At 43.8% G+C, this 18,992-nt stretch overlaps 5 protein-coding genes, 1 non-coding gene and 2 pseudogenes across 6 annotated transcripts; 5 read left to right on the forward strand and 3 right to left on the reverse strand.

The window, feature by feature from the left end:
- Nucleotides 1-2,107: 2,107 nt before the first annotated feature.
- TRNAQ-UUG (transfer RNA glutamine (anticodon UUG)) lies at nucleotides 2,108-2,179 on the reverse strand. The gene has a single exon. It is a non-coding gene; the product is annotated as a tRNA-Gln (tRNA).
- A 427-nt stretch (nucleotides 2,180-2,606) lies between these two features.
- On the forward strand, nucleotides 2,607-7,366 carry LOC137232870 (histone H4-like; annotated as a pseudogene).
- A 693-nt stretch (nucleotides 7,367-8,059) lies between these two features.
- Nucleotides 8,060-8,430, reverse strand: LOC137231736 (histone H2B type 1-C/E/F/G/I-like; annotated as a pseudogene).
- A 309-nt stretch (nucleotides 8,431-8,739) lies between these two features.
- LOC137231729 (histone H2A type 1) lies at nucleotides 8,740-9,880 on the forward strand. The gene has a single exon (XM_067752309.1). The coding sequence runs from the start codon at nucleotides 8,740-8,742 to the stop codon at nucleotides 9,130-9,132; it is 393 nt and encodes a 130-aa protein (XP_067608410.1). The 3' UTR covers nucleotides 9,133-9,880.
- A 947-nt stretch (nucleotides 9,881-10,827) lies between these two features.
- Nucleotides 10,828-11,253, forward strand: LOC137231725 (histone H3.1). Its single transcript, XM_067752304.1, has one exon. It carries the CDS (start codon nucleotides 10,828-10,830, stop codon nucleotides 11,236-11,238), a length of 411 nt encoding a protein of 136 aa, XP_067608405.1. The 3' UTR covers nucleotides 11,239-11,253.
- A 1,806-nt stretch (nucleotides 11,254-13,059) lies between these two features.
- LOC137231731 (histone H2A type 1-H) lies at nucleotides 13,060-13,718 on the reverse strand. Its single transcript, XM_067752311.1, has one exon. The coding sequence runs from the start codon at nucleotides 13,583-13,585 to the stop codon at nucleotides 13,199-13,201; it is 387 nt and encodes a 128-aa protein (XP_067608412.1). The 5' UTR covers nucleotides 13,586-13,718; the 3' UTR covers nucleotides 13,060-13,198.
- A 171-nt stretch (nucleotides 13,719-13,889) lies between these two features.
- On the forward strand, nucleotides 13,890-14,401 carry LOC137231735 (histone H2B type 1-L-like). The gene has a single exon (XM_067752316.1). The coding sequence runs from the start codon at nucleotides 13,898-13,900 to the stop codon at nucleotides 14,276-14,278; it is 381 nt and encodes a 126-aa protein (XP_067608417.1). The 5' UTR covers nucleotides 13,890-13,897; the 3' UTR covers nucleotides 14,279-14,401.
- A 1,704-nt stretch (nucleotides 14,402-16,105) lies between these two features.
- LOC137231738 (histone H4) lies at nucleotides 16,106-17,328 on the forward strand. The gene has a single exon (XM_067752318.1). It carries the CDS (start codon nucleotides 16,107-16,109, stop codon nucleotides 16,416-16,418), a length of 312 nt encoding a protein of 103 aa, XP_067608419.1. The 5' UTR covers nucleotide 16,106; the 3' UTR covers nucleotides 16,419-17,328.
- The last annotated feature ends 1,664 nt before the right edge of the window (nucleotides 17,329-18,992 follow it).

Here is an 18,992-nt window from a genome sequence, read left to right on the forward strand (position 1 = left end):
TAGTCCCAATGGCCTTGACCCTGCGCGGTTCCCGATATGTTAACAAAAGTGCACCACGTGCAGGAAGGTGCCTGTGACTTGTGCAGCAGTGGCTCCCCGTCTAGCAGAGAAAAGCATCTGTGCTTCTCCAGGGCCACATCCTACAGCTTTCCCAGACTCTTGCCCCCAGGCAAACTGTGATGAGAGCAGCAAGTGAAACCCTTCTGAGTAGGGGACAAACCCTTCTGAGTAGGGGACAAACAAGTGCAGCGTTCAGAGGTTAAGGTCTGTCTCTTTCCTGCACCCTCAGAAAGGGAAAAAGAACACCTTCAGCCTAAATCCTAGCTTTCTGTGCAGCGCTCAAAAATCTTCAGCTGAAGGACAAATGTGTAATTAGTGCTTTCCAGAGGCTAAGCCCATGGCAGGCACTGGCCTCCCTACAACCAATAGGTAACCGAAACTAGGCACATACAGACTTCAGGAAGACAGGGCACGAATGTAGTCAAAGGAGACTTTCTTTTCAAACTCTCATTCAAAAGTGCAAAATTCAGTGCTCAAATTACACATCCCCCCACCCAACTTTACCGCTGTGGTCTCATTAAGACAGAGTCATGGTTGACATTCACCTTCAGGGAGGCTTCTGCTCCAGTCTTGGGCAAAGACTTGTTCTTAGAGTCACTGTAGACTTGGGATCATTGAAGGAAAAGAGTGAGAAGAAATCTGGGAAGAAGTGGAGCAGACAGATTTGGAACCAAGCGTGGACATGAACTGTCCTGGGTTCTGGGATGATCAAACCAGATTAGGTGAAAACTTTATGCACTCAGCAACTTGTTTTTTGTTTGTTTGTTTTGTTTTGTTGGCCATGCATCTTGTGGGATCTCAGTTCCCCAAACAGGGAAAGCCCGGAATCCTAACCACTAGGAACCAGGGAACTCCCTGCACTCAGCAAGTATTTTTGAACTCCTAACAGGAAACAGGGACTGTGGGACTGAGAACTGAAAGGTGAACAAGGCCACAGTACTGGTCTCTCCCCTAGGAGACCTTGCTGTCTAGAGCAGGAGGGAGGGCTTATCAAACAAGCAATTAAAACGTGAGGTGGTAGGAGAAGGGGACATTCCGGTGCTGAGGAAACAGATGGGGCACGAAAGCCTAGAGGAAGGGAGTCAATGAAGTCCTCAGTAAGAAGGGCTGAAAGGGCTAAGTTAATATTTGAGGAATGAGTAGAGAATCAGACCTCATAACATGAGGGGAAATGGGAGGGCAAAAAAGTTTTGCTGGTAGAAAATGTGGAGAGGAAAAAAAAAGGAAGAATAGAAATAATTTTATCGTGGCTTGTGGCTAGAAGCTAATTTGGAGGTAAGTGTGTGACAGGAACGGTGACAAATGAGGTTGGAGATGTGGGCAGGTTAGGTCAGCAATCATTAAAATGTGGAAAGCTGCCCGAGCAAAGTGAAAAGAACTTGTCCTGTCTTAGGATTCTCAAAGGTGACAACAAGGGCTGCTCATTCATGGGTTGCTACCTGCAGTTTGAAGAACTGTACCACACGGATCAACGTAATCGAAGTGCAGAAGTATTACTAACATAAGTCTAAGGAAGAATCTAAGGAATTTGCAGCTAAGATGGGTCGAGGTGGCGTGAAAGTGGTTAAGGCCCGGGACTGCTAATGCATCGTGCTCTGCCTGTGTGGGCTCGGATGCCACCCTCTGAGAAAGCTCAGTGAAGAGCAAAGCCGCGAGGGAAAGCAGCTGCTAATCAGATATTTATCACGTCTCGGTTTAGACTTCCTTTTCCAGTTTTAGGGTAATGTGGCCATTCTTTTAAAAACAGAAAGTCCGTTTGCATGCGTACATAGATTCCTTTCTAGGAATAAAGCGAGGGGAGACAGTCGAGAGACAGCCCCTCCGCGCCCGGACCTGGGCACAGGTAACAGGATTGGCGGCTGCTCCCCGCGGCGCTGGTTTCTGCATACAGCTTCGCTCCAGCAGCCGGTGGGCTCCGATTTCCGAAGCTTGACCAAGATACTATTGCTCATTATAACTGACGTGTGGTGGGCTGGATTACAGGGGGAAATGCTGGTTTTAAGGGACGAGATTGCAGAAATAAAAATGAAAACGAGAACATTCAGTAAGGTCCCACCGAGATTTGAACTCGGATCGCTGGATTCAAAGTCCAGAGTGCTAACCATTACACCATGGGGCCCACAAGGAATAATTTTGGAAAGGTATCTCTTGTGACAAATATCCATCTTTTAGGCACCGGATCCCAACTAGTAAATTTTAAACAACCTGTTCCCCCCACCCCACCAACAAAACTGTACCGCCTCCTGGAGGGGCATTTTGAAAACGTGTGGGTGTTTTGGTTGTCTCAATGGCTCAGGGCACAACTGGCGTTGACAGAACAGGGCCAGAGATGCTGGAAGTCCAGCTGTGCTCAGGACAGTCCTATACCCAAGAATTATCGTTAGGACTCCTCAACTTTTGTAAAACGACATTTTCATCTGGGTTTTCAGGGACCTTTTCTAAGGGTGGAATCCCTGCTTCCAGCTTTGTACCTCCCACTTAATCATCTTATATACAACTGACAATGCTGTGTGGGACCTGGTTAGGATTTTGACTTTTATCCTAAGATGGGTAGTCACAGCTTCTGGTTAAATGTCCTGGGAGACTCACTTCTGGAATATATGAGAAGTCTGAACATTCTGGGCCACCACACAGTTAGGAAGCCAGACCACATAAAAGTGCTCTCGCAGACAGTCCCAGCCCACAGCCAGTGTCAGTTGCCAGACATGTGGGTGAAGATGCTTCCAGATGATTCCAGCCCTCAGCGGCTGTCCCAAGAATCACAAGTCAGTGACCCTCCACCTGGGGCCCCAGACATTTTGGAGCAGACAGCCATTCCTGCTGTGCTCTGCCCTAATTCCTGATCACAGAATCCATGCACATAATAAAATGTTTTGTGCCACCGAGCTTGGGCTGCTTACTATGCAGTAACAGTAACCTGAACAACTCTAGAAACAGGAATTTTCCTGATCTACTCCCTTAGTTTTACTCAGTAGGAGTGTCCCCAATTTTTTGCCACTATAGTAATGCTTTAGTGAACGTCAGTGTCTTCTTATGGGGCTATTTAAGTTTGTCATATGTTTTCAGAAATGATGATTGTTTACAAAATTGTTGGGCTTGCGTGGAGTTTTGTGAGAGTGAGATGATTAGAGATAAGAAAACTCCCCTAAAGACACCATCTAAGTGCTATGTATGGTTATTATATTAAGCTGTAAAAAAACATTTGTTGGGGTGTCATTCACTGAGTGTACATTCCAGGCTCTGCACTTGGTGCTGGGGTATGGCTGAGAACAAGACTCCTTTGTTGGAATTCACCTCTTTCGGGATGGTTTTGCAATAATACTGTTTGCTTTCCTGGATCTAGAGCCTTGCAGAGGTGGCACCATCTCGTCTTGTTTGCAGGGCATTTTTTTCAGCAGCTATTTAGAAAACATGCAGGCTGCCAAGGCTCTGTGCAGAAATTAAGTTGGACTAAGAGAAAAAGACACAAGAAGCTCAAAACTGCTCACCCCATAGCTCCCTTTCCCCAGCCACAACGGCCTCTTGCAGTTCCCAGAACACACTAAGTACCTGACTTGGTTACTTGTTCCTTTTGCCTGGAACAGATTTCCCCAGGTAGTGACTCAGCACTTTATGCCAATGACTCCTCCACGACGCCTTGTCTGCATACCCTCCTTAAAATTGAGATCCCCAACTTCCTATCCCCTTTCCTGCTTTATTTTTATCCAAATCACTTACTAAGGAGCTGATATATTAAGAATTTTATTAATTTATTTTTTTATTGCCTAGCTTACCCCTCCCCTCAAAGTGTCACATGAGCAGGAACTTTCACAGGCTTTTTTTTCCCCTTTCACAGGCTTTTTTTTCCCAAGAAACTTTCACAGGCTTTTTTTCACTGTGTATCCTCCATACTAGCATAGTGCTTGTCACATAATCATAGGTGCTTAACAAATACTTGACAATGAAATAAATTAATTTACCTTTTGCTGGCTGATTGGGTCACATAAAATCATTGGCTCTACAATGATATGCCTGATTTATAACTGGAATTGGCAATACTTTCTATATAATTCTTCTTCCCTTATTGTATGATGCTTAATTATTTCCCTGATACATATATTGTTTTATTCGATCCAAACAACTTTTTGATGAAACTGGGCTGGCTTTCTACCCCTGTTTTGCGGATAAGGAAACTGGTACGAGTTTCACTGACTTGTCTGTGATCCGCACAGTGACCAGAATGGCATTTGCCTCTTTGTGGTATTGAAGTCACCCCTCGGTGACCTCAGATCATCCATTTTCTGGTATTTTGTTTTGTTTTGTCTTGTTTTGCCAAGGAAACATGGTCTTGGTATCTAAGAGTTCTAACTCCTACCTTCATTGCATGGAGAGGGAGAGGAATACCTGGGGGCCACTAAATGAGAGGTTGGTTGGACCTCTGCTTGGTTAAGCTTGCAGGTCTCCTTCTCACCCCCCTTTCCCTTTCTTCCTGCAGCACAGTTTTATAAATGACAAAGTTTTGTTTTAAAATTCTAAGTCTGTAATCTTTCTTTGTACACACAGATATTGAGTTTCTAAATCAACACATTTGAGAGCCTGAAGGGTGCTAACCTCTCCCATATGTAAGTGCATCTTTGGGGGCTCTCATCTGGGAATTCAGTTTTATAAACCCTACGTGGGGTTCTTTCCCAGAAGTTGAAGAAAGGGTACAGAAATAGAACCTGGTCATAACAGGAGCAGGAATAGATGGATGAGGTTCTTTGAAAGCACTTCCAAATCTCTAATGTTTCTCAGATATTAAGAAATCATGCAGTCAAATGTAAAATGATATAAAAGTGAAACTCCAACAATTTAATGACAGATATGTGCACGGGAGTTGAGATGGAATGCTAGGATCTGAGCAAAGGAAAGGTGAGGTGTGAGGATTGTTGGTGACCTCTACCTCAAAATCCTCCAGGGAGACAATCAATTCATGCTAGATTGCAAGTGTGACTGTTTAAGATACAATTATACCAAGAATAAAGAGAGAGAAGTTATAGTACTGTTAAAGATTTATGAAAATGTTCCTTAGGAATCAGGCTACTTCATTTACTTTCTTGACTTACTAAAGCAATTTGTGACCAACAAATTGGTCAGTCAGGCCAGGCATACTTCTCATTACAACTAATATAGTGAATTCTAGTTTGATGAGCATCTCTTGTGAGTTTTGTTATCGTGAATATATTCCTCAGATGTAAGAATCCTAATAAAGTCCCAGCTTGAAGCATTGCATTGTTACTTCCAGTTTATAACAACTAAGGCTCATAGAAACACTGGAAAGGAAAGCAGGCCCTCCTTACGCTCTATGGATTCTCGCATCTCTGTTACAACTTCTGTCTTATAAACCTGCTGAGACAGACTAAATAGTAGGTTCTCATAGAAGAATATGAGGTTATAGAAAACAAATTTATTAAAAAACTTGCACGAACGAAGGTGAGGAATGTACCTACTAAACATATGAAAATAACAAAAAACAAAGAATACCCTTATTATTGACAATAAGCCAATCTGTACAGTAGAGAGGACTTCCTGGATGGTGGAAGATAAAGCCCTTTTGAAGGATAAAATCCTCTGCAGTCTTTTTTCTGTTTTTCATGTAAAATATGAACTCAGGCCTGCTCTTTCTTATAATATTAACTACTTAAATTTCAGAACCTAACCTTAAAAATGAAAGTCTATAATTAATGATTCTCAAAAAAGTAAGATGTTCCTCTACCCTGAAATTACAGTTCCAATCCTCCTTCATAAAAGTAGTCAAAAGAATGTGATCTAAAGAGTTGTCAGATTCTCTTTCTCCTGTCTAATATGGAATTCTCTGCCGGTGTTCAAAACTACCACCGAGTTGTCTGTTCTCAGTTAATAAAAATGTGGGAGTCTCATTTGATTTGTAAGAGATCTCCTAGGAAGTCCAAACATTAGACATTGTTGCATATTCCTTAGATATAGATCTATGCAGTTTGCAATTCTGATCCCTGGCTGGCTGCAAAGGTAACAATGTTGTATTTGACATCTCTTTTTAGCTTGTTAAAAAGAGGACTACTAGTTCCAAAACGGACCAATGGTACTTTCTTTTTCTCCTTCATGCTCAGGGGAACAAAGAAACTCGTATGACTGCTAGATTAATTTAACAAGTAATGTGAGAGTCTGCTTCATTTAAATAACCATACAACACTAAATTGGCATCTTGAATCGTGAATACTTCAGAATCTTACTTGATAAACGTTTCATGGTTCATACCTAGTGGTTTTATACTGAAATTCTGTCATCGTTTTGAGAAGCCCACTCCTGTAGACTTTAGTCCCACTGACCATTTCCAATGCCTTGAATGTGATATCCACTTTCTTACTTCAAGTATCCAGAATGCTGTTTTGTACACCACGCTCCTTTATTGGTAATATTATTTATTCTGGGCTCTTTGGGCTTTCCACGCACATCTCTACTGAAGCATTTATTATCTTACCTGTGTTTTGTTTGTTTATTTATGGACAATGTGTACATATGATTCAAAGTGCTTAAAACGGGCACAATTAAAAAGAGCCTCCATCCATCCCTGCCCCTAGGCCATCCAGCACATTCCGCATTCTCTGGTTAATCTCTTTTTCGTGCCTAAAATACATCTCTGAGTCCACAGCACCTTTTCTTCCCTCCAAGGGCACCGCACCTTAGGCCTCACCTTATCCAAGATGAACTCAGCTACTTCGGGAGTTCCGCTTTTGTTTGGAACAAGGAAGGGAGCGGAACGAGAAATGCGAGTCTTTCCCTCTCGAGTTTTTAATTTGGTCCGAAGAATTCAAATTTGAATTCAAATTCAAATTTGAATTTGAATTCAAATTCAAATTTCTCTAGTTTTTAATTTGGTCCGAAGAATTCAAATAAACGGCTGCCCCCCCACCCCCACCCCCACCCCACCCCACCCCCCGCCTTGAGTACACCTTTTTTCCACTGTTGTCTTTAGAGTTTCGATTTATCTGTACTCTCAACATGGCAAGGCCACGGCAAGGCGGGGAGGGGCTAGGGTTAATGGTGGTGCTAAGAGCCACGGTAAGGTCCTGTGTGCCAACATCCATGGTATCACCAGGCCCGCCATCCGGCGCCTGGCCTGCCGCGGTGGAGTCAAGTGCATCTCCGGTGTCATCTACAGAGACACGCGGTGTGCTGAAGGTCTTACTATGAAATGTGACCATGACGCCATAACCAGCGTGCCAAGCGAAAGACGGTCACCGCTGTAGACTTTGTAACTTGTGTTAGGAAGCTCCAGGGACACACCCACTATGGCTTTGGCGGCTGATTGCAGTATTGCTGTTTTCAATTGTAAAAGCTCTTTTCAGGGGTACCTATCTTTTCTTTTAAGGAGTTATCTGTTCAGATCACGTATTGCAGCTGAAGTCTTGTTCCTTTGTTCCTGCACTAGTGTACGGCATCGTGGTCTGCTGCAAAGTGATACGAGAAAAAGGGCTATGCAGTGAATGGGTGTGGAGTTCCTGTACACGTAAAAATGGCTTCCATTCACAATGCTTACAGGCTCCCAGGCGCACTTATAGAATGGGCTAAACTGCAAACATTTTAACCTGGGGCTTCCTAACTGTGAAATTAAACTAGTATCTAAAGGGAACCAGTCCAGTGACTTCCTGGATTTCCCTGGCGTTGTCATTGTTGTTCTCGAGGTTTTCAGGTATTGTCTGTCCAGTCAAAACCTGGGGAGACGGGCTAGATGAATCAAAGAACATAGTGTTGACACCAGAAGTGCTCGCCAAAATGCACTTCCTTGTCTGAACATTTGTCAGATTAACACCAAATTTGGGTTAAACGTCACCTCTTCAAATATTACCCAAATCCAGCAAAGACACCTCCTCCTTCTCTCTCCCCGCCACCTTCCCCCACCCCCCGCACGGAAATGACAGGCAAGGCGCCCCAGCTTTCTTGAGAAGTGTTAAGTAGCTCTGAAAAGAGCCTTTGGGTTTGGTAACGCCTATAAACACATTTACTTGGAGCTGGTATACTTGGTGACAGCCTTGGTGCCCTCAGACACTGCATGCTTGGCCAGCTTTCCAGGCAGCAGCAGGCGAACGGCCGTCTGGATCTCCCTGGATGTAATGGTCGAGCGCAATGCGCCAGGCGCGACGCCTCGCCCGCGATGCGCTCGAAGATGTCGTTAACGAACGAATTCATGATGCCCATGTCCTTGGACGAGACGCCATCGTCCGGATGGACCTGCTTCAGCACCTTGTACACGTACACGGAGTAGCTGTCCTTGCGGCTGCGTTTGCGCTTCTTGCCATCCTTCTGTGCCTTAGTCACCGCCTTCTTGGAGCCCTTCTTTGGGGCAGGAGTGGACGTCGCAGGCTAAGGCATGCTGAAGTACTGCGATCGAAATGAAACAAAGGACCAGGAAAGTAAAAGGCGCTTCTTTAACAACAAGGGTTTATGCAAATGAGGTGGGATAAAGGTGGCTGGTGATTGGTGATTTTCCCCAGTGACGTCATAGCTCAATTTTTGCCCAGTCAAGGTAGGCATCCTGCATAGTGGCGTTTCCATTGGCCTAAATGAAACTAAAATGTTAGCCAATCGTACCGCTTCCTTTTCGCGCCTAGCAGGGCCTATAAAACATGCGTTTTTAAGTTTTTGCTTCTTATCTTTGATAGCCGTTGTTGATCCCGAGCCATGTCCGGACGAGGCAAACAAGGGGGCAAGGCTCGCGCCAAGGCTAAGACTCGCTCTTCGCGGGCCGGGCTCCAGTTTCCCGTGGGCCGAGTGCACCGCCTGCTCCGTAAGGGCAACTACGCCGAGCGGGTCGGGGCCGGCGCGCCGGTGTACCTGGCGGCGGTGCTGGAGTACCTGACGGCCGAGATCCTGGAGCTGGCGGGTAACGCGGCCCGCGACAACAAGAAGACGCGCATCATCCCGCGCCACCTGCAGCTGGCCATCCGCAACGACGAGGAGCTCAACAAGCTGCTGGGTAAAGTCACCATCGCGCAGGGTGGGGTCCTGCCCAACATCCAGGCCGTGCTGCTGCCCAAGAAGACTGAGAGCCACCACAAGGCCAAAGGCAAATAGAAGTCTGGATTAGTTTAATGCAGCTCAAGGTTCGCAATCAAACCAAAGGCTCTTTTCAGAGCCACCTACAGTTTTCTGGGAAGAACTGAGCACTAGGTTTATAAAGCTTATACTCTAGATAATACTTAGGACCATTATAGGTGAATTATACCAACCTCAAAACTTGTGTTAGGAAGTGATTTCCACTCCATGTTAAAGTGTGTGAAATAACCTATAAACTTTGATTCAACACCATTGGCAGATTTGAGGGGTTATGTGGAGTGAGTCATTCTTAAGTATTGTCACCTTCACCTCTACGCATCATGAACCTCTGGAAAGCACAAACTTCTGGTGGAAGGTCAATGTGCCTTTTTGTGGCAGTTTTAAGACATCTTTGTTTTCTGGGTTCTAGACATCCTGAATGTTCAGGGATCAAACCAAACCTGTATCTTAGGTCAAAGGCCATTTTTGGAGCCGTAAGATATCTGAGAAAGACCTAATTTCACATCAGTGTACATTACCTTTTACATTGCTGATTAAGGAATATTTAAATACTCAGGCTTCTTATTGGAAAAGTTAGCTGAGGTGCCTGACAATTATACTCATTGTTTATTATTGGGTTCTCAAGTATTTTCCAAGCTCCCTCGCACCCATCCATACAAACAGATGTCTATATAAGTCGATGATCATTCGTTTCAGGATAAAAATGCTAAGTTCTAGTTTAAAATACCGTTTTCTTAGTCTTTTTATTGTTAAAAGACCTTGTACTGATGGGATTAGATCATTTTTTCCTTAAAAAAAAAAAAGCTTGCCTTGGTAATTTCTAGGCCCTGGGGGGAGGGGGAGGATCAGATGTATCAGATGCCAGGCAAGGAGGCTCTCCTAAGGTTCTGCCAGTTGCTAAGGAACTATTGGATGTAGATGCAAACCCAAGGGGTGTGTAGCTTGCGGTAAACATAGGTTACTGGTGGGGAATTAGATTCTTTAAAAACAAAGGAATTACATTCCTAAAATAGAAAAATAAATTGTGCTGCAATGGAATTGTTTTATATTAACTAACAATGAAAAGAAGTTCATGTAAGGATGAGTTTCCCTATGAAGTTATTAACCCTTTAATTCCTCACATGCAAATCAGATTGTACTTACTGAAAAAAATTTTTAAGTTCTTAAAATTCGTGTTTGAAGGAAAGCTGAGGGGTGATGGTACAGTGCTACTATTAACCAATTGTGGCCACTGATCACTGGATATGTGGCTCGTTTGAACAAAGCAGTAGACATGTAATATACACACTGGATTTCAAACTGCAAAATAAAAAAAATTAATGTGAAATATCTAACAATTATATTGATTACATGTTGAAATGAATATTTTAGATATATGAGGTTAAACAGAATACTATTAAAAACAATTTCTTCTGTTTTTATTTTGTTCTAATGTTGCTAGAAAAGTTTCTGTTTCTTATGTAGCTTGTATTTATTTCTACTGGAAATTGCTGTTACAGAGCAAACAACTTTACAGGAAAAATGAAAAAAAATTGAGGTCACAGATAACTGACACTGTCGGAGGATTGGGGGAACAACAAATAAAATTTTCGAGTCCTAACCAGTCCGGTTACCGGTTGGATAGTCCTGGTCTCCTTTTGTCCAATCAGCTTGTGACTCTCGCTATAAATAGGTGGCTAGGGCGCGCCTTTATGCTAGCTGAACCATCTAGTCATGGCTCGCACTAAGCAGACCGCTCGCAAGTCCACCGGCGGCAAGGCGCCACGTAAACAGCTGGCCACCAAGGCGGCCCGCAAGAGCGCGCCGGCCACGGGCGGCGTGAAGAAGCCGCACCGCTACCGGCCCGGCACGGTGGCCCTGCGCGAGATCCGCCGCTACCAGAAGTCCACGGAGCTGCTGATCCGCAAGCTGCCGTTCCAGCGCCTGGTGCGCGAGATCGCGCAGGACTTCAAGACCGACCTGCGCTTCCAGAGTTCTGCCGTGATGGCGCTGCAGGAGGCGTGCGAGGCCTATCTGGTGGGACTCTTCGAGGACACCAACCTGTGTGCCATCCACGCCAAGCGCGTCACCATCATGCCTAAGGACATCCAGCTTGCCCGCCGCATCCGCGGGGAGAGGGCGTGAGCCTGAAGGTCTCCCATCCACCCCAAAAGGCTCTTTTCAGAGCCGCCTACATGCACACTGAAAAAGGACTGTTTCCCTGCTAATTACTGCTACTAGCTTTGCTTGTGGGAGACAGGTGAACTTTATACATTGTGATTTTCTAAGTACCAGGTGTATGTGTTATTTCCGTCTCCCAATGTAGTAAAACAAGTGGTTAGATCTTTCTTACATTCCTAATTTCTCTTTTAGTTAGAAAACACTACTGCTACGATTAGACTGTCAGATGTAATCATGCCCTTTCCTTTTCTGAGGGGGCTTGTGAAATGTAGGACCTATGATTTCCACATGGGATTTAGGGTGATGCTAATATTTTACCACGTTAAAATGATTTAATGCTTTCTACTTGGATTAACACCTTAAGCAAAAAATAATTGAGTGTCCCCTCCCAGGAATCAGCCTTCCTATGGGAAAAAAGATTTCATGGGAAGCAGTCGTCCCCCACCCCCTCCCCGGGCACATCTAAGGCCAATTTCTAATCAGATTGGTATTCTTGAGTGTGTAAACAGGGCCTTCTAGCTTGGGGAACTGAGATATTAAGTCAAGAGGGGCCCACAACAGAGATGGCCCTTTCTGCTGGCTGGGTAGGGCACCCTCCCCTGAATATATGCAGTCAGTATATTGCTTCCCCAAGTAATCTTTCAGTCCTCATTATTTGAAGATTTATTCAGGGGAAATGAGCAGTCCTAGTTATGTGTACATTTCTAATTATGTGGATACAAATATTCCATGTCTCTAAACTAAGTGCTGAACTCCGGTAGTGTTATCCTTCTACCTAAGCTTTTCTGGAATTTCAACATAATTTCATCATTCCATACAAGGAACTTGGATTTTTGCTATAGTAATGGCTCACAAAAATGAATACTCAAGACGCCAGACCATTTTGGCTCATGCTAATGGGTAGATGGTGATGCCAAGTACTAAGATAAGATTCACTGGGAAAGTAGTGATGATGTTCAGTCTGGGATATACATTTTGAATTCGCCGGAGATCTACAAGAATATCAGAAAGTAGATGTATGTGTATGTCTGAACTTGAGATAAGTCTGGGATGGACATAAGATTTGGAAGTCATTAGTATATATAAAGCATTGAAACCAAAGGACTGGCCTAGAAATCCCTCTGGCTCTTCCTCTCTTGCGATCACTCTGCCTTATTTGCCAGTATCGAACTTTTTCTCATTTGCCTGCACACACCACAAGCCATGAATTTGGTGACGCTCATTTTCTGCTGGAATCCCTACACTTTCCTCTATTTCCCGACTTCCTTTAATCCTTAGACCAAGTGTTACCTCTCACAGATCTTATTCCTCTACTCTCCCCTTATATTCTGAGCTTACTTATCTTGCTACATTGTTCTTTACTTACTTTTGTTTCTCCCCATTAGACTTTCTTTAGGACCGGCGGCGTCTCGTTAACATTGTATCCTTAATGCCTGGTATCCAAGCGTGTGGTATTTGTTGAAAATAAGCCTAAGTAACGACTGCGTATCGTGTTTTAAAACAACTCTTTAAAAGCAAATTTTAAGATGCAGGATTTACTATCTGACACCCCAAATGAGTTTGTGTATCATTAACAAAAAAACCACCTCAGGGCCCCTCCAACAGATACTTTGGCTTCATAAAAACTCACTTATGCCACTTGCCTAACTCCCACATATGGACCTAGATAGATATGAGCCAATAACCTTGTAGCTTCAGTGACTTTGAAATTAGTCTAACACAAATGTCAATTTTGTTGACTTCTAAATAACAACTGTGAAATATGAACAGGAAAGATGAGGATATCCTAGGACTGAAGCCTAACTAGAGAGTATCAGTACTGTACTTCACAGAACAAATTAAAAATGTACCAAGTCGTGTCACCTTTTTTATGATGATAGAAGTGGCTCTGAAAAGAGCCTTTTGTTGCTTCCAAACTTGATCCCTACTTGGCCTTGTGGTGGCTCTCGGTCTTCTTGGGCAGCAGCACGGCCTGGATGTTGGGCAGGACGCCGCCCTGCGCGATTGTGACTTTACCCAACAGCTTATTGAGCTCCTCGTCGTTGCGGATAGCCAGCTGTAGGTGACGCGGGATGATACGCGTCTTCTTGTTGTCGCGGGCCGCGTTACCCGCCAGCTCCAGGATCTCGGCTGTCAGGTACTCTAGCACCGCCGCCAAGTACACCGGAGCGCCAGCCCCGACCCGCTCAGCGTAATTGCCTTTGCGGAGCAGACGGTGCACTCGGCCCACGGGGAACTGAAGCCCAGCCCGCGAAGACCGGGTCTTAGCCTTGGCACGAGCCTTGCCGCCTTGTTTGCCTCGCCCAGACATAACTCGACACCAACCGACGCTTCCAAAGATAACTGACGCAAAAGCTTTAAAGCGCACCTTTTATAGCCCCTGCTGGGCGCGAAAAGGAAGCTATACGATTGGCTAACATTTTACTTTCACTTAGACCAATGGAAACGCGACTATGCAGAATGCTTACCTTGATTGGGCAAAACTGAGCTATGACTTCACTGGAGAAGAATCACCAATCACTAGAAACCTTTACTGCACCTCATTTGCATAAAGCCTTGTTGTTAAAGAGGTACCTGTTGGTGTCCTGATCTTCGTTTATCCCTTGTATCGCAGTTTTTCGCCATGCCTGAGTTTGCCAAGTCCACTCCTGCCCCGAAGAAGGGTTCCAAGAAGGCGGTGACCAAGGCCCAGAAAAAAAATGGTAAGAAGCGCAAGCGCAGCCGCAAGGAAAGTTACTCGGTGTACGTCTACAAGGTGCTGAAGCAGGTCCACCCGGACACCGGTATCTCGTCTAAAGCCATGGGCATCATGAATTCGTTCGTTAACGACATTTTCGAGCGCATCGCGGGCGAGGCGTCGCGCTTGGCGCATTACAACAAGCGCTCGACCATCACCTCCAGGGAGATCCAGACGGCCGTGCGCCTGCTGCTGCCCGGCGAGCTGGCCAAGCACGCCGTGTCTGAGGGCACCAAGGCTGTCACCAAGTACACCAGCTCCAAGTGAGTCACTGATTGCAGAGCGATTGATCAGACTTTCTCACACCCAATGGCTCTTTTCAGAGCCACCTACACTTTCCGAAAAAGAGCTTGTCCGTTGTTAGGTCTGTTTTGAAATGTTTCATGTTTTCTTGAATGTGTAAATATAGCTTTAGATTAAAAGTTTGTACGTTTTTTGGGGAGCCTTGATTCTCATGCATTTTTGCATGTTCGTTACAGTTACCTTTCACTATTATAAGTAGATTTTGTGTACTTAGTGAAGAACTAATAATGCATGTATCCTTCAGTTTGCAGAAGTATTTGAAGATAACTCATTGCACTGCAAGTAGCCAGAGCATCGCAATAACTCCTGGGGTTTTCTTTATCCTATCCTAGGTTTTCCGGATCCTATCCCGATAAGCTACCTAGTTTCTGGGTCCTATCCAATAAGCTACTTAGCTACTTACTGCCTATGAAATTGAAGTAAGGAATTACTTACTCCTGGAGGATTCAGAAGTCGAAGGTATTAGTTGACAAGGAGGCCGAATTCGCAGCCAGTGTGTCTGAGTGCTTCCTCCCTAAGCTGCAACGGGCCCACAACCTTATGCATTATTAAAATCTCAACCTTAATAGTTGGAAGCTGGGGTAATTTTAAGATCGAGTGCTGACAGGACTTGATGACTTAAGAGTTACGAGACAGCATAATGTAGATTGTTTCATTTTCTAGTTTCTCACCTAGTTCCCTCTCCTTTCAATGTACCCCACCTTGCTCCACCACCTCCCATACGTAACTAAAATGATAAGCATTGCTAAAGGGATTAGATGGCTTTTAGTCATGGAGTAAACAAGAGCAGTTTGAAATATAAACCTGAGTCCTTTCTCTTGTAAGAGAAAAGGTTGGAAATTTAAAATTTTTTCCTTCACCTCTTCAGTTCTCTTTGAAATTATACCTTTCCTATGTTGGTAGGAAAGCCTGGTGCCTCTGAAAAACCCAAAGGCGTTTTCTTTTTTTCTTGAAACAAGTTACAATGTTTAAAACATTTTAATGGAAACACAATAGGAAGAACTAGTGTCCCCAGTACATTACAGAAATTAAAAAGGGTACTTTATCACTGGCAAATAAATCCATAAATCTTGCTTGCTGACCACTTGATCAACCAGACCAAAAAAAAATCATCTATCCCCAAATTAATTCTGAATGTAACAAATAGATTTGGGAAACCATAGTATATAGAACAGAATAGAATTTTAGTAATAGCTCCAAGTATGATGTTAAAGGCATTTCATTGGTGGAGAAAAGAATTATTTTAAAAATCTGGCTGATTAAGGAATTGCTAGGGAATTGTTTAAAACTGTGCTATGGAGAATTAATGGGAAGGAATAATAAGCAGACATTAATAACTTGTTATTAAAAACTCAAGGGAAATTGAGTTAAATACACCAGTGTAAAGAGGTTTTAAAAGGGCATATGCAGCATTGCATACATTTTCTTTGAAAGAATATGTGCTTTTATCTATTCAACAAAATACCAAATTAGCTACCAGCAGTGATCTCTGTGTGGTGAGATAACGAGTTTTGCCCTTTTCCACAACACTAATGTTTTGCGTGCGCATTCAAAAGCAATTGTTAAAGCCTTAAAACATGGTAACAAAATAAGTTACCACAGCGTGAAACAGTACAAAGGAACAGAGAAGGCCTCTTTTTCTTTTTTTTTTTTTTGGTCAAATTCCCCTCCCCCTCTTAGGGAGGGACTTCCCGCCTTCAGGTTCTCAGTTCGGTCCGCTACCGGACGTATAAAAGCTTGCATCCGCGATCCGTGGAAGCAAAGGTTTGTTGAGCTTCAGTAAGTGTTCGTTATGTCCGGTCGTGGGAAGGGCGGGAAGGGTCTCGGAAAGGGGGGTGCCAAGCGCCACCGCAAGGTGCTGCGCGATAATATTCAGGGCATCACTAAGCCCGCTATTCGGCGTTTAGCTAGGCGTGGTGGCGTCAAGCGCATCTCTGGCCTCATCTACGAGGAGACTCGCGGGGTGCTGAAGGTGTTCCTAGAGAACGTGATTCGGGACGCTGTCACTTACACTGAGCACGCCAAGCGCAAGACCGTCACCGCCATGGACGTGGTCTACGCGCTCAAGCGCCAGGGACGCACCCTTTACGGCTTTGGCGGCTAGAGTGTTCAGTTTTGTGTCTGTTCTGTTAACAAAAGGCCCTTTTCAGGGCTTCCTACTTTTCGCTTGTAAGGAGCTGTGATTCTCTAATTTTTTCATTGCTTGGAGATATTAAAAAGAGTATTTAATTATTGTACTTTAGCCTGCGAAATTTTGTGCTCATTCTGGGACGCGTGTGTTCCCAATCCCGCCTAGGTACAGCAGGGGTCGTTAGGGTCGCTGTCCAGTCAATTCTTTATCTAAGGATATATCCACGCTGAGTTGGTATGGAATCTTTAGTTGTGTAATTTGCTAAAGGAGGTAGTGGGGAAAGTCCTTGCAGATGCCTACGTTCGCTACTGTGTAACTTTTTCTTTTACAAAGTAACTTATAGTTGAACCACCTATTAAAAGTGGGGTAACTTTGTATCAGTTAATACACGGTACCACTGGCAAGAAGTCACACACAATCTGGAGTCTGGCAGTGTTACTTGGAAAAAGTGTATTCAGATCCCAAAGTGGGAAAGTTTTATAGAAAAAGAATTCGTCTTTAAGATTAGTTAGTGACATCTCTGCCTCTCTAAAGGTAATAACTATCTTGTCAAATCAAGCTCGCAGGCATGTTCTATGTCCCTGGAGGGATAGTCAGTAGCCTATTACTGGTCCGGATCACTTATTTACCACAAAGGATAGGGAGAACATTTTAAACTTAAATTAGTCCATTCATAGAGTCAAGTGAGTAAAGGGTTTTTTGGTTGATTTTAAAAGGCGAGGCTCATAATTAGCGCTCATTAAGTCTTAATTTATGTATTTGGTGAAGTGAATGTCACTGGTGACAAGAACTGGGGAGGGACAGTTATAGTAATGGATTCAGATAAAGCAAAAGTACAAAATTCCTGGTCCACGTATGGAGAGCACATATGTTTTCTTTAGACATATTTTTCTTAATTTTTTGTCATTAATGTAAGCATGTTAATGAAAAATGTACTTGTTTTCTACTTGTGAAAAATCGTCCGACTTGGCACCGCTAAGCAGACCCACATATATTTTGGACATAAAAAATAATCTCTCTGTTTAGGATGTAAAAGATAAAAATAAATATTTTAGGAGATGTAAATGTCTTGTTTTGTGACTTCACTACCAAAAGAATGCAAGATGGTGAAACGTTTAAGCATAATCATTAGAAGCAGATGGCTTGGGATTAAACCTATACCACCATTCTCTTGTGGTGAGAACGGGTTAAGTTACACATCTTTTCTGGGCCTTAGTTTCTCCATTTATACAACTGTGTGATAATGATATTGATACCTCGCTCAAAGGATTGTTTTGAGGATTCATGAGTCGATAAATGAAAAGTGCTTAAGTACCAGTGCCTGACAAATAGTAAGTGCAAAGTGTAGCAGTTATTACTCATCTATGCCTCATCCCTAATTGCATCACAACCACATTCCAGCTGAGATTCTCTAGTCTGTTATGGGGCCATGGGAAATACCCTAAAGTCAATATGTTTTTTGAACCAGTTTTTGCACTTGGAGATATTATCTTGATTATTCCTAAGTGTCACACCTGTTCGTTTGTACTCACATTCTGGGTGGTAAATAAAAGGCAGGAGGAGCCTTCCTTAGCCTTCTGAGGATGGTCACAGCATAACTGGGTAGGTTTGCTGTGATTTTTGTCTTTCTCTTTCTCACTTTCTATCAACCTCATCTCATTTTTTCTGAATAGCCATAGAATTTAACTTCCAAAGAGAAACCCAGGCATCATGTGGACAAAAGATCTGTCTCTCATGTGAAGGCACATAAGAATTACTATGAAAAAGTTGTTTGTTTAAATAATAACTGGTCTTTCCCTAGACCAGTTAATCAGAATCTGTAGGATTGGGTCACCTCAAATACAACTCATTAGCACTTCCCACTTCTACTGGTCCCACAGGCCTTTTCAAATCTAAGGGGAAATCTCGGTGTTTTAATACCATCTTTTCATCAATTTCAACTTTAAGAGAATGCTCTCAAAGGCTGTGGAACTCTCAGACCCAAAGCTCAGACCCAAATTAATGGACAAAGGATCAATCATCCTTTCTTGCAATGAGAGGGCCTGTCCAGGAGTTCAAGTCCTTACCTTTCTCCCAAGAGAGGATTTAGTTCAAAATTCATGGGTTTATTTTATCTGTGGTTAATGGATTAAAGTTTGTTGCATAAAAAGTTCTTGCTATAAACATCTGCTAGGTTCAGCGGTTATAGAATCGAGACATCAGAAACCAAGGACAACTTCTTGGCTTTCCTTTCCAGCTGTACTGGGAAAATTACCCTTAAAAAAGAAACCGTAGGAGTTCCCTGGTGGCGCAGTAGTTGGTGATCTGCCTGCCAATGCAGCGGACATGCGTTCCATCCCTGGCCAGGGAGGATCCCACATACTGCAGAGCGGCTAAGCCCGTGTGCCACAGCTGCTGACCCTGCACTCTGGAGCCCGAGAGCCACAACCACTGAGCCCGTGCACCACAACTACTGAAGCCCACACGCTCTAGGGCCCACGTGCTGCAACTACTGAACCCGCATGCTGCAACTACTGAGGCCCATGCTCCTGGAACCCATACTCCACA

Source organism: Pseudorca crassidens, chromosome 10 (assembly GCF_039906515.1).
Source record: "Pseudorca crassidens isolate mPseCra1 chromosome 10, mPseCra1.hap1, whole genome shotgun sequence".
In the NCBI taxonomy this organism is placed as follows: domain Eukaryota; kingdom Metazoa; phylum Chordata; class Mammalia; order Artiodactyla; family Delphinidae; genus Pseudorca; species Pseudorca crassidens.